General features: G+C 45.1%; 1 protein-coding gene across 1 annotated transcript in view; it reads left to right on the top strand.

The window, feature by feature from the left end:
* The window catches only part of rspo2 (R-spondin 2), a 52,900-nt gene extending 39,737 nt beyond the window's left edge, over positions 1 to 13,163 (top strand). The window contains exon 5 of the mRNA XM_079275769.1: positions 13,034 to 13,163. Within this exon, the coding sequence (XP_079131895.1) occupies positions 13,034 to 13,149 (116 nt within the window). The 3' untranslated portion in view covers positions 13,150 to 13,163. The remainder of the gene's footprint in view (positions 1 to 13,033) is intronic.
* Positions 13,164 to 14,072: the final 909 nt, after the last annotated feature.

Below are 14,072 nucleotides of genomic sequence, written 5' to 3'. Positions count from 1 at the left end.
TCATGATATCTGGAACGAGTCATTGCTGTTGAGTTTTCGAATGTGTGTTTTTTTGCCGCTTTGAGTACCACAAGCCGTGTCTAGTTTAATTCAATTTGAGAGGAAGCAGACATCTCTACGGCTGATATCTACAACACTCTGCATTCCAAACAATCTAGATTGATGAATAGCACTACAGGTGCGTTTTTGATTCTGCCGTGAACTGTCCCTTAAATGGAGAAAAAGGCTCGCACAAATTAGAGTTTTCTCACTGCATAAGACACAGGCACCCACCATATGTCTGTCTGTAGTTATGTCGGTACGAGCAGCCTGCTCAGAGCAGGGTTTCAAACACACACTTTAATCTGCATTGAAGCATTTTCTCGCACCTGGCTGTAAACAGAGTATTGACATATTATAATGTGGCTTCATTGTTATCAAACAGATGCCTATTAAAACATCTAGGGGACACGAAGCAACATTGGCATTGATTTGGAGGCTTGTTTTCGACCAGCTGGTAAATGCAAGTCATGCATTTACTCTTATGGCTTTGTTATGGTCTCCTGAGAAACATCTAGCTCTGGAGCTGCTAAATGCTCCTCCTTGTCCCGCAGCTCGTCGTTTGGTGCTAGCAGGGAGCGTACAGTGGGTTCATCAGAACGTTTTAGCTGAAAATGAACTGCCCACCACTGCTACTTGTAAACATGATGCTGATGAGAGCGGCGAGACTGAACAGTAAAGTTGCAGATCATAAAATCAAATAATAAGTTTGAAGAAAACTTGTTATTTTATAGGTGGTACAATATGTAAACAAAGAGACTTTACAATAAAGTAAACGATAACATTACAGTTTTTGTACATGGTTTTCTACAAAATAACTACAATGCGTCTGAATCGTGACATTTTTCTGGGTTAGCTGACCCCTTCCCAATTCGGGACACTCACATTTGGTGAGTACTTTTCCCAATGTCTGTATTTTGAGTGATCTGCTATGCGGGAAATACCCGCGACATTACCTTTGCAGTGAATGTAGCACGATGGCTCCGCGAGGAAAACCTCAGGACATGATTGAGTGGTCTGTGTCATGAAACCCAACCCATTCCCAGGTACCGTATCGAATCCCTTCAAACATAAACGCCCCTTCCCGCTGGGTGGCAAGGTTCAGGACCATGATTCCGTCGGGCCTTGAGACATTTCTTTTGGATTAGTGGGAGCTTAAGCATCCCTTTGATTTGATTCCTTTCTCCTGCCCCTGCTGCATCTCTGACAGATGCCGCTGCCTTCCGGAGTACACGAGCCTCTCATCGTCGAGGTGAGACCCTGAAATGACCGTTGAAATTACGCTGTAATCATACACGGCTAAAAACAACAAGAAAATGTCTGCCATATGCCTCAGAGCCCTCTGTTTGTGGGAGAGCGGTGCCTGGAATCGAGGAGCTGAGCGGCGGTGACTCTCCCGTGTCTGTGATCATATCTGTCAGAGCCACTCAGCTGTCCGTCTGCCTGGTGTTTGACAAAGTGTTTGATGCAGCACAGGCCTTAGATTGGCTTTACCTCTCTTTCTCTCTCCCCCCCCCCCCCCCCCGTGCAACAGGAGCTCCGCGAACACATCAAACACACCTTCCTCCCCCCTCCCCCTTTTCTTCTGCTGTGAACTAGCAAACTATTTTTCTCAAAAAATATGTGCAGCCTGTCGGATCATCAGAGGAGACAGAAACAAGGGGCGACTTTCGAGAGTTAGTCGAACAATCAAAGAAAACAAAAAGCGCCGGCCAGACTTGATTCCCTCATCACTGGCCATTGCACGGGGATTGCGGCATGATCCTGATGGCCCCCGTCTCTGTTGTACTGTCTAAGCCCGTCTGACTTAGCTTGGCTCCCCGCTTGTTAGGGTCTGGTCCTGTTTTGGGACAGTTGTGCTCCGTGTCCAAACATGTGAGGGATTTCCTCCTGGGCCAGACAATTTCCTCCTATATCCTCGCCATGTTCCCTCACAGACCCACAGAGACCGGGAGGCTGCAGACCAGGTGGCGTTAGACAACGAGGAGCACGAACACGCGTTGTTGTTGTCGTGCGCGGTGGAGATTGCTCACCTTGTTCTTCTCAATACAGCTTCAATCTTTCCGCTTACAGGGCACATATGAGGTTTTAGTAGATTTACCATCAAAATATCTTTAAACTGGCTAATTGAGCTAATGTCAGCTTAACTATGTATTCTAAGTCAGAGCCTCACCAGTGTAGAAAACAAGCGTTAGAAACAGCGTTGTTCCCATGCTGCCATGTAGAGGGAATCCTAGTATTATAAGGATGATAAGGAAAAATATAAAATCTGACTTTCATTGCATTCTATCGTACCCATTACGCAGCACAGCTTCATGTATTTTTTGTATATTTGGCAAATGCAACTCTATCTCGGGCAATGAGTTTGGCAGTGGTTGCGCCGAGCTGCTGAGATTACTCTAAACTCTGACAGCATCCAGGATTGGTTGTGCTGGTTGTGATCAGAGATTTAAAAAAATATTTTAGGTAATGTGGAACCCCAGAAACTGATGTAGTTCGGCAATGATATGCATATGCACATTTTCCTATTTCTCGCGGGTGTGTGTTTCTGGTTTTGGAAAGGCCAAAAAGAAGACACCACTCTCCAAACTCTTTTTAATGCTCTTAAATGCTCGCACACACAGAGGAAGGTTGATAGGCTTGCCATGCCGAGTTTGAATTCCTAACCTACGTTTGGATCATTGCTGTTGACGTGCACTACCTGCCAGTAGTTTACAGTGTACAAGTTGTTTGGTGAAACCCTCATCCATCTTATAGCCCCATAGGGGTGCAGAAAGCCCCCTGCTATTTACACCCCGACTTCTTGCGTGCCCCCCCCCTCCTGGCTCTGTTAACAACCACTTTATTCCTCTCCATAAAGTGGGGTGAGGTGCTGTAATGCAGACAAATTGTTCGTGAAGACCCAGAGGCTCATGAGAAGGGGCTGAGCAGGTAAATCCCCAAGCCAGGGCCCTCCGTTGGGGGTTGACCCCCCCTCCACCGCCACTCGAGGCCCAGACTTACATTGTACTCAATGGCAGATTTACCTCCTCAGATAAATAATCACTGTTCCAAATATTTGTTTGGTAGCGGTGAGAAGAGGTCACCTCCCTTGCAGGATGTGCTTTCCGTGATCCATTGTCAGTATGAGGGTGCTTTTAAAAGTGCACAGTTAATCCTGGCGCTGTGCTGGTTTACACAGAGAAGGAGATTTGTTGAGGACCTCCGGAGTGAGTGCGTTTCATTCTATTCGTCAAAGGATGCCAAGCCAGATTTGCTGTCAAACGGAAAAGGTAGACTGTGTAAAAGTACACCGAACTGATCTGCCAAGTCCAGCTTTTATGAGCTTTCACTGCAAAGATAATGAAGCGCATTAAGCTGCGTCAGTGCAAAGACATGGAGATGTAGATGACAGTTATGTCGGAGTAGCTTGAGAGCAGCTTGTTATCGAAGCTTGAATAGAGCAAATAAATCCAATGCGGGATCTTGTGTCTGTTGAAAATGATTACTTTCATCAGCCCGATGCAACACACTTATCGGAAACTGAGATGAATGACTCTCATAACTCTGTGAGACACTTCCTGCTTTATATCAAAGCATGTGGGAATTATCAAAGCCTTACGCACCAGGCCTCGTATTGATATAGAGGACGTGGAAATCAAAGTGGAGTCGAAGTGGCCCTTTTCCTAGCGTTGAGTAAAGACAAACAGAGTCCACATCTGTGGTAGCTTCCCTGCTAGAATGATGAAGTTGCTACTGTGTGTCCCAGCAGGCCTCCTGATCTTTGGATCCGGGGCCACATTTTAAAACCGCTCCCCTCGTACGCTGCAGCTATCTTCAGCCCGCCCCGCCCCCCGTGCACACAACAAATACACAAAACAAACGGACCCACACCAGCAGCGGGCCCTCAACATCGGCGCGCGGGGCCTCCCTTTGATGAGTGCTGAGCTTCATATTTCTTTTCTCATCCGAAATGAAACACAACATTAAGCCATTCATTAAAGTCAACTAAAGCTAATTATCCCTCATTTACCCAAGTGCCCGCGGGGCAGGAGAGCCCCATATACTTAGGCCCAGATGTGTCGATGAGTCAGTCGGGGGAGATAGCAGACCGCAGAGGGGGCCGCTCGCTTCTCTCTCTCCCGAGTCCTGCGGTTTCAAGGGCGCATCAGACTTGGCGGGCCGGTCGTAATGCCGGTTCGCCGCCTGGCTGCTGACGTTACCCTCATGACACCATCAGCTGTGTGAAGCCACTGCGATACAACAAGGTTACATTTCGTGGAAAAGAAAGTCGATAATGATCAGTTATGCGCCTGAATAATGAGGACAGAGCATGAAACCTCACCAGCTGGCACATTTTGGAGGTTTTGCCGTGGCTGAGTGGCGTCAACGGCAGGCTTCCATTCGAATGACCTCTCATTGCCGGAGGTGGCGACAGTGCGCGTGCAGATTTCTGCTTTTAAGCTGAACTGCTAAGTCGTCACATGTTGGCAGCTTCAAGCGGAAGTGGGGAAACCATAACAGTTGGCAGGATGTCGGAGCCCAGAAACCATATAACGTCATGTGATTGAACTCTTCAGACCTATTTTCTTCTTCTGTGTCTGGTGCCCCCACCAGACATTTAGAAATAATGGCTGAACCGCTTTTACCGCCGGGATGAGGAAATCTTGCTCTTTCTGAGACCGGTTGTTGCATTTTAGGGGAGACGGTCTTTGTATTTCCATGTGAAGTTTAAATGAAACACTTTATGTGTAGAGGATATGAAAAAATCTATTTTGGCAAAAGCGGTACAACAACGATGCCCATGTATTTTCAATTAGGCTGAAACGCCAGATGTATTTACCCATATGAATTGTGGAAGGACCGATCCGACGTTTTTAGTTTTCAGATCTGATAGCGGTGTTTTCGGAATATTCTGTGTACCTTACTGTGAGGAAGTGACTGGGATCATCCTTTTATGTGTAAGGCAGCATCAGGCTTGATTTCAACGTTGTTTTTCTCACCGAACAAAACGAATAAGAACATCGATTAAAATCTAGTTATTTAATGATAAAATAAAAATTGAACACCAGCAACTTGTAAAACATCGATTCAAGTGTATATATTTTTAATACAGCAATAAATTGGTCCAGCTATTTGAGTCAGCATTGAGCTTTGCTGCGTTCACGCCCTATTGTTTGAATCGTAATTGCGAGCAACCAGGTGGGAAAAAAAACTCTGACTGAATCCTCGAGCCTCCGACTAGTAATTCGGAGTCTGAGATATCGGGAATATCTAACACAGAAAATATGTCACAAAACGGTCGGCAGAATGGCTGTTAATGCACCACGGCTAACAGACATACATAAACATCCAATATTAACACTATGCAGCTTATTGTGTCGGAGCCGTACACTGTTTGTCTGGTTTCACCTGGTTAGGGACTACTACAAATGCATAATACCACAAAAGAAGGTCATTTAGGCTATTTATCTGGTTTGTCTAGGTCAGCAGTACGGCTAACCACCTCGGGAATAATGCATACACACGACCAAATTAGCATTCTGCCAAAATTGCGTGAATGCAGCACTTGCCCACATTGCGGTTAGCCTTGGTTTTCTTTAGAGTTGGAGGGTGTGTGAGCCCTGCAGCCTCACTGAGTGGACGGGAGCTAAACCAGCTGTTGATAGTCAATAAATACCTCAGAAGATGTGATGCATGGTTGAGAAGGCTTTGGAGTTGTTAACCGGCACTTCTGACAGAGCCGGACTGAGTAACGTGAAGCAATTTCAATGAGTAACGACTAATTGATTGGCATTTTTCAATTTACCTGTTTGCCACACAGATGTTTAAAGAGATTCCTAGAGTGCAACGCTGTATATCGACTTCAGGAGTTGGTATTTAAGGATTACAGTGCCCTGTGGACATGACAGCATCAGAGTGGGCCTGAGAAACCTGAGAAATCCTGCCTCCAAGTTTCCGACTTGGAATCCTGACCTGAAGGGATTATGCCGTTTAATTTTTCCAAGTACAGTAGGAATAAGTCATTCCCAACTTTCCGACATTTCTGGAACACAGCACTAGTGTTTAAGTGAAGGTGTAGTGGACGAAATAGCTCTGGAAAGTCAGTTACTAACTTTTTGAGCGTTTTTGGAAGTTGGCCTAATTGTTTCTACTTGATACGCGATACCTTTTGAAGGCCGGAGCCAGAGGCGACAGACCAAACGGCTCAAGGGCTCATTATTGTGAGATGCAACAGAGCACGACTTTGAACTCTGAGGAGATCTTTAGTGTGTGCGGGGGTCATCGTCTGCTCTGTGGCCCTCCTCACAGCTTCTCGCTGGTGTGATCGACCTTCTCCAGAGGGGGGGAAAAACACGCTGTCCGCACTGACCATCAGGCGTATTAATCACCGCGTCAGTCATGCATGCTTTGCCGGGACTTCTCCGCTCGGAGACGTTAATCTCCGAGTCGGGTTTTCGCTTTAACTTACTGTCAGTGAAACGAAGCATCAAAGAGCCGAGCGGTGAGCTAACCTGCTTTTTTAATCTCCGCGCGGATCCTCCGCGGGGCCATAGATGAGAAATAATGACCGACCTAATCCCAACATTGGCTTTTTAAATCGGAATGCGTATGTTTTAAATCATTCTCGCCTCGCAGCGCGGTGATAGTAAGCAGAGCTTGGGGGGGAGTGCACAAGGAAAGAGTGAATGAAAGAGTGTGATCCAGAGTAACCTTGTTAGGGCTAAGTGACGCTGTGCAGAGAGCCTCTTGTCAGCCGGTTGGCAAGATGAGCTTCTTGTAAATGATTGTCCTCTGTCAAAAGGCTGATTTCTTTTTTCCCATCTGACGTCTGTGTCTCTGCCGCAGTATTTCCCAGTAGTTTCCCTCCCAAATATCATCGCTTTTCTTTTTCTCTTTGTCTGTATTTGTTACACATTTCCTCCTTCTATTGTTTTTTGTACACTCGTGCATTATTTTCATTTGTTTCATGTTTTCCTAATGTTCCAAACATCAAAGCAGCCTCCTATAGCACCCTTTCCCTACTGGCAGACAACAGCTCCATTAAAAGTTGTGGCCTGCCTCTGGCCTACGCCTTAATGAACTATTGGTCACTTGAGGTCATGTGTCCTGCCAACAAATCAACTGAAGTTCAGTAGCGGCATAGGGCGATGTCAGCGTCCGTAACCTTTTCCCAGACAGCAGGAGCTGTCGGTGTGTGTGTGAGTAAAGAGAGCGCTGGCTTGCCACAGATCCTTTCCCCTTCACAGCATTATAAATGTATGTGTGAGGAGGCCCTTAATGGCCGCTAATCCAATTTCTGCCACTGAAATCAAATCTCACTGGCGCCAGTAGTTCTCTCCTTCCCTCACAAATAATGGCCTCCGCTTTGGCCTGTTTATGAAAAAGACGAGCCGCCAAAAACAATCCCGGCTTTACCTTCCCTAAGTCTTTGGTTGGTTAGTTTGGATGTCTTTTTTTAACCACTCCCCCCCCCCCCCCACCCTCATGTCCTACAAAAGTTATCAATTGACCGTCTGCGTGGAGTGGAGGGACGGGGTAACGGGAGAGCAGGGGGAGAGTGTGGGATCCCATTTACCGTATGTCTTAATGCCTTCTCGATGTCAGCCATCGATTCCTCTCAAACCGCAAGCGATGGAGATAAGATTAGGCCTTCGATTCCTGCACTGCAGCCGGAGCCATGAGTGGATGAAATCACTTGGCCTGTGCCGACAGTCGCTGCATTGCTCTTTTTTTGAAGCAGGTCGTGGCCTCTGTGATTATGGTAACATAGAGATAACCCCATGTAGCCTCGGGGGTTGGCAAATAGAGGAAAAGTCTCTTTGCTTTAGCGGAGAAATCCTGTGTAAAAGCCATATTTCAGAGACTACGACACTGTTGCATGATGCAGACTTTCCCTCATGTACACTTATGCATATTCTTCAGTTTAGTCCCCTTTTCCAAAATAAAGATATTAGCTTTGACACCGCTGAAGGGCGCTTTGGTTTTGGCTTCGTTCCCCCTGGATATGAATTTGACTGATTATCTTTCAGTGCATCAGTTGGACAAGCAGTCATATAGCCTTTTCGCAAGGAGATATTATTCTGGAGTGCGAGCCTAATAATATGATACGTCTAATAGCGCTTAACTCTTAGTTGGACCTTCACCATGCTGTCATCTCCATTATTGCTGAGAGCCTCAAATAGCGATCGCAGGGACACAGAGAGGGGAAAGGGGAGAAGAAGAAGAATGATGAGGAGGAAAAAGGAAAAAGCGGTGAATCCCGGCCGGCTTTGGGAGGTTTTAGCGAGGAGCGTCCGCCACAGTGCGTGCAAGAGGAGTTCTTTGCTCGCTGGTTTGGCAGCCGTAAAGATTGGAAATGACGCTAAGTGTTTCTCAAGCTCAACGTAGGTGATATGGACGCTCGCAATCAGTGGCGCACGGGCATAAAGGGCACGCATGTCATTCACCAGAACGCGCTCACGCACGGGCATGGACACACAAAAGAATTCCACAAAGGTCATTTTTGACAGTGGTAAACAGCCATCCCACCGCAGGCTCTGCTTCTGATTCAGAAACACAAAACATTTTGATTGCTCTTGAGGTTGATTCTGTTTGTTTCTTTGATTTAATTGTCATTTCAAACTCAAACACAAATGTCAAGTTGGCAGGGGAAGATTGTATCAATGAGGGAAAGCTAAACATTGGTGAAATCATGGCTTGGGGTAGTGATACTAAATGCAGCCAGAGCGGAGAGAGAAGTCTAAAGAAGGATTACAGTTCCCTGATAAAAGCCATGCTCCTTTGATTTGATCCTCACTCGCAACACAACGACAGTAAATTATTTGAAACCTGCTGCGCCTTCCAAGACAAAATTATCTTTACATGCTCTAAGATTTATGAATTTGTTCTTGGTTTTGAAGCAATTGAGATGACTTAATCATTCCTTTCCAGGCAAATTAAACTGTTTCCTCTGTGAACCCTGCTAATCAGTTTCAGTGATTACATCGATCGTAAATATGAGATGATGAAAGCTCAGTGTTCAGCGTGCGTGTTGCCCGGAGGAAAGTCGAAATGGGAGTTCTTGGGTAGATATGACAGACCATCTCTGTAGTATCAGATGCCGGGGGAAGGGGCTTATGTGGGGATTGGTTGCCCTCTAGCTGTCGGCATGGAGATTGGGTTATGAAATATGATCTGAGATTGTTGTGTCGGTGAGTTCATGAAGTGTCATCAGTTATTTTGGGGAGCCGAAGCTTGAAACACATTGATAATGATGGTACCAGTCTGACTGGAAAGTATTCAGGAATATAGAAGTGGACGGTATCAGCAAACTGGATTCAGTATAAGCATGCGTACAGCATCCTGACAATATCCAGAATCTGGTGATTTATAAGGCTACAGTTTAAAAGCGGTGACTGGAAAGCATCAGGCATCAGCTGAAAGTATTTGGCTCCTGTTGTAAAGACCTCCAGAACTTGTTCTTCTTATTTATTTCAGGAGGAATGTTTTGTGTATCCCTTGTGTAGCATGATAATTTGACTTAATAGATGTTATCAACTTGCTCCAACACAACATCATAGGAACAAGACACAAAACGGGCTTGGAAACAACTGCCCTAGAAAGACGGAGAGCAGTAACTATGGAAGCGGATACAAATATTGCAACGCCTTCATTGTATGCCTTTCTAGACTCATTATTTCCCCCTAAAAATCATTGCTAAAGAGCCAAAAGAATACCTGAAAAATACAGATACTGCACTCTTCCATTCATCTTTATGGAATGCTTAAAAGTAGCTCTGTTTGGCCAGTTGCCTGTCCATCTACTTGTATTGAAATTGAATAGATTAATGTATAATTTAATACATTTGAATACGTGATTAAAGGTAGCAGCTACTGCTAACTTTAAGCTAGTTACCTTTAGCTAGCTAATCACGACACGATTTAGCTACTGCCTTATTTTGTGATGTAGAATAGGAAGATGTCGGTTCATTAAAATGTAAAAATGAATCATTTGCAATAAACGCTTGGGGAAAACAAATTTCATTTTAGCTTTGGCTGTTTCTAGATTGTTTGGCTCAGTTTTGAAATTAATGAAAAAATCATGGATAAAGGAAGGAAAGGGGTGAAGTGATGTGAGCTAGTTTGATCACAAAGTTGTCCTAAGATGACTAATACATCTGCATTGTATGCCTATAACTCAGTCTGCATGTGCAGTTGCTGAATTTGTTTCTGTCCTGTGGTTTCTTTATGTATATATGTGTGTGTTGTGAGCGCTGTTATAGGGAGCATAAAACTCTTTGGATCACAGATCTCCTGCCCAGTCCTGAACTAGCCAGGAAAAGTACCTTTTTTTTAGTAATCCCTCACATATATATATATATATATATATATATATATATATATATATATATATATATATATATATATATATATATATATATATATATATATATATATATATATATATATGTGTGTTTCAAGCTATTGATGTAAATGCCGGCCTTTTCAGTTTAAATGCCGCCCTGTGTCCAAGAAATGGCCCACGAAGGCTTTGCCCGTTGCAGAGGGGGTTTAATGCCGCACCGCGCACTTTATTGCCGTCAAATGTAATTCGTCTTGATTTGATTGCACTGAAAGCCGTGTTTGTCAGGCCCCTAGCAACACTGTTTTGAATGAAAATGACCGTCTTTAAAGAGCAATTAGGAAAACGCACCTACAGGCCAAATGCCTTTCAGCTCCAGATTTACTTTAACAAACATTATTGTACCGTAAGCCGTGCAAAGAAATCTAAAGTGGCATCAGCTAAACAAGTGTACAAAGTCCTCTGGTAATATTTTTTCAATTGAAGGCCATGAGAGTTTGATGGAAGAGATGTTGTTTTCCAAGGGGTAACTTTAACCTAGCGCTGTGTGCGAGAAACTTTATAGCCGTAGTTCGGATTGGCAACGTGAATAAGAAGATTAGATTAATTGCAGGAAATAGCTCTGAGATGGTTTTGATGTTCGCATGCATCTGTAGTATTCATTGGGAGACCCTATTAGCAGAGCAATATCTTGCGTTCTCATGCGCGTCGGCTTAAACGAGTGAATATTTTCAAATCTACCTCACGGTGTGGCTGTGAGAATGGGGGAATAGGTCTTTTGTAGGGGTGCTTAAAAGGCCACCGCAACGCCAGCACATATGAGACGGCAATTAGAGATAATGCCACATTTTACACGGCGTTACCTGTTTTTCGTGCGAGGAAAAAGACCCAGGATCAGGCAACCCGACGAGAGGGGGCTTTGTTTTTTCTGTAGCCTCCCCCCTCAGCGAACCATAGCGTGGCTAGTTTCTTTGTGTTCTCGATCAGCATCCAGATCGCGTCTCATCATCCAAGTCTTACTCCACTTTTCCCCCCATTAGTTTGACTTTTCCCTTAAATTCCCTCACACTCACTCCCCCTCGCACACATACATCTCGCACACACACCTCGTTATCTTATTTGTGGCCTTGGCAGCCAGATTGTTGCCTTGCGGTTCGGTAGCCGGAGTTTTCTCTGTCACAGAGAGCAGTGGGTGCCGAGCCTCCACCACACAAGCTTCCATGAGAGCAGGAAGTCAGCTCCCAGCATGCCTTGCGCGTCCAAGGGAAACCTGGGATGGATTAACCTTGGGCTGGGGGGACCTTTCCAACTTGGAAAGAGAGTTATGCAACTTCCCATACTTATCTCCCCTCTCTATTGCAGTGACAGGGAAAAGTGTTGGTCTGAACAGACATTTGTTTAAAACTGAGGTTGAGTCCTGAGGGTAGGAGCAAACCTTTTTTTTGTATTGGCAGTTGCAGAAGTGCAAGAGCTTTTTATGAATCTTCAGGAGACATCAATACTCAAAGCACACTTTGATTCTTTTTAAGCAACTTATAGTTCAAATCGTTTTTTCCCCCCTCAAGTGGTTATCTTCCTATTCCATCACCTTTTTCAAATGTTCCCAACTTTCAGACATTGTAATCAAATCCAAGCCCCAAATTTGGAGTACTCCAGCCCAAAATAAGCAGGTTGAGTTCACATACCGGTAATCCATTCCACAGCAGCCCGTTTTACGGTCAAATCAATAGAAGTGGAGCTCACGGGTCATTCATTTGTTGCTTGCTTGAAAAGCAATATTTTGCCCCCTGTCAATATGTTGCATCATCGCCAGCAGTGTTTTTTTTGGCAAGACATATTCCGACCAGATGATCAGGTATAAATTTAACATTTACAAACCGCCACTAGCACTACAGCCCTGCTCCTCGTGCACTTAAAGCAAATATGCTTAGTGTAGCATCGCACAGCTGCCAACACTCTCTTTATAGTGAGGCCAGGTCAATGAGGTTATGTGATGGAGCTGTTTCTCTGTGTGGGACCGCATGGGTCTTTTCACAAACAAAATACCTGATGAATGCTGACATTTTGGGATTTCTTTTTTCTTTCCTTATTAAGGAGGCCTCAAAGCTTCTCGTCAGTCTCCCTATAAGGATTTAGGTAACAGTAGTACACATTTTTTGGAATACAGGCTTGGTGGATTACATTCAGGGCCGAGTGACCCACTTGGCCCAGAAACCAACCAACACTCATAAACTGCAATGTTACCGTGCCAAAGGTTTGATGCAGCAATTAGATCAAACACAGATTAAAACAAACGATTTAAAATAGTACAGAGATTAAAACTGAATTTTGACACTGAATTTACCGTTCCAGTTCTTTACAGTGTTTAAAACTGATTTACAATTCATCAAGTTGCCACAAAGTAATTGCCACACACACAACCTTTGGCCCTCAGGGCCCCTGAGGGTCTGGGGCCCCAGGGCAGTTGGCCACTTTTCTCTGCTGGTAATCCCGCCTTACTCGTCATGTAACATGTGCTCAAGAAGCGGATCACATGACACTGAGTGGAAGCACTTTGACACGAGGTTGTGCGAAACACAGGGTGGTCGTTACTGGGAGAATCGAACATGTGTGGGTGATGCTGATTGTAAAGGGATAACCATTTCTCTCTTGTTCTCTCTTTTATTCCCAGGTGGCTCAGGGAAGCAACGATCCAAAGAACCAAAGAAGAAGAACAAGCAGAGGCTGCGGTTTCGGGCCCAGAACCAGCACAGCGACCACTTGGCCTCTGCGCGCTCCAGCCAGTGAGGACTGAAACCACGGACTTCCCATTGAACAAAGAAGCAACGCAAAGCTGCTAGCCGCTGCTGCTGCACCCATATTCTGACCGACGACTATCATGAACCCCACCCCCCCCCCCCCACCTGTCCCCCGCCACCCCCCCCCCCCCACCCTGCCCACCAGGACACAACCATGACTCACAAGTCCGTCGCAACAAAAAAAACACGTCTAACGTACGCTATTGGCATCGACACACTAAACACACGCTTCACGCCTCCCGCTGCTTCTCCCCCCCTGCTGCAGTGACCAGCCAGGTGACTCTGTTCTCTCAGCCCCGCCCCTTGCCTTGCCTTGTGGACCTTTACAGTTGACATTACCGAACTCATTTCCTGTCATTAACAATGTCATTAACCGTGCAGGGTGATGGAAGACGGAGGGGCAACCAGAGACTGTGGAGGCGGGAGAGCCGGATAGAGGGAGGTGGATAGGAGAGGTAGGGAGGTAGTTGGCAAGCTACACAGCTTTCAGAAGGGGTGGGGGGTTTGGATCAGGGAGGACGACCAAAAGAACGAGGATGATGAGACGAAAGAGATTCGGCTGAAGCAAATGATGCTGATGGACAAGAAAATGGCATCTTGAACTGAGAGACTGTTTTTTTGTTCCTATATATTTATGTCAAAACTATCCTCATCTTCCCCTCTCAATGGAGACGGAGCGTACCCATGTGTGGCCTTTATGTTATGTACATTTTTTGAGAGTAATATTAAAGAAATTACCATGCATAGTTGCAAAGTATTTTATTCTCAGCACACTGTTTACTGTTTACGTTCAGACCGCTTTTTGCTCTAACTGTATAGTGTGGATAAAAAAAAAAGAAGAAATTTAGTTGTTTGACTAGCATGGCAACAGGATCATGTGTACATAGTTTATCTAATTATGAAAGCTTATTA

This window comes from Melanostigma gelatinosum, assembly GCF_949748355.1.
Source record: "Melanostigma gelatinosum genome assembly, chromosome: 9".
NCBI classification, from domain to species: Eukaryota; Metazoa; Chordata; class Actinopteri; order Perciformes; family Zoarcidae; genus Melanostigma; species Melanostigma gelatinosum.
The sequence above is the reverse complement of the archived record's forward strand: the minus strand, read 5'-3'. Positions and strand labels throughout refer to the sequence as shown.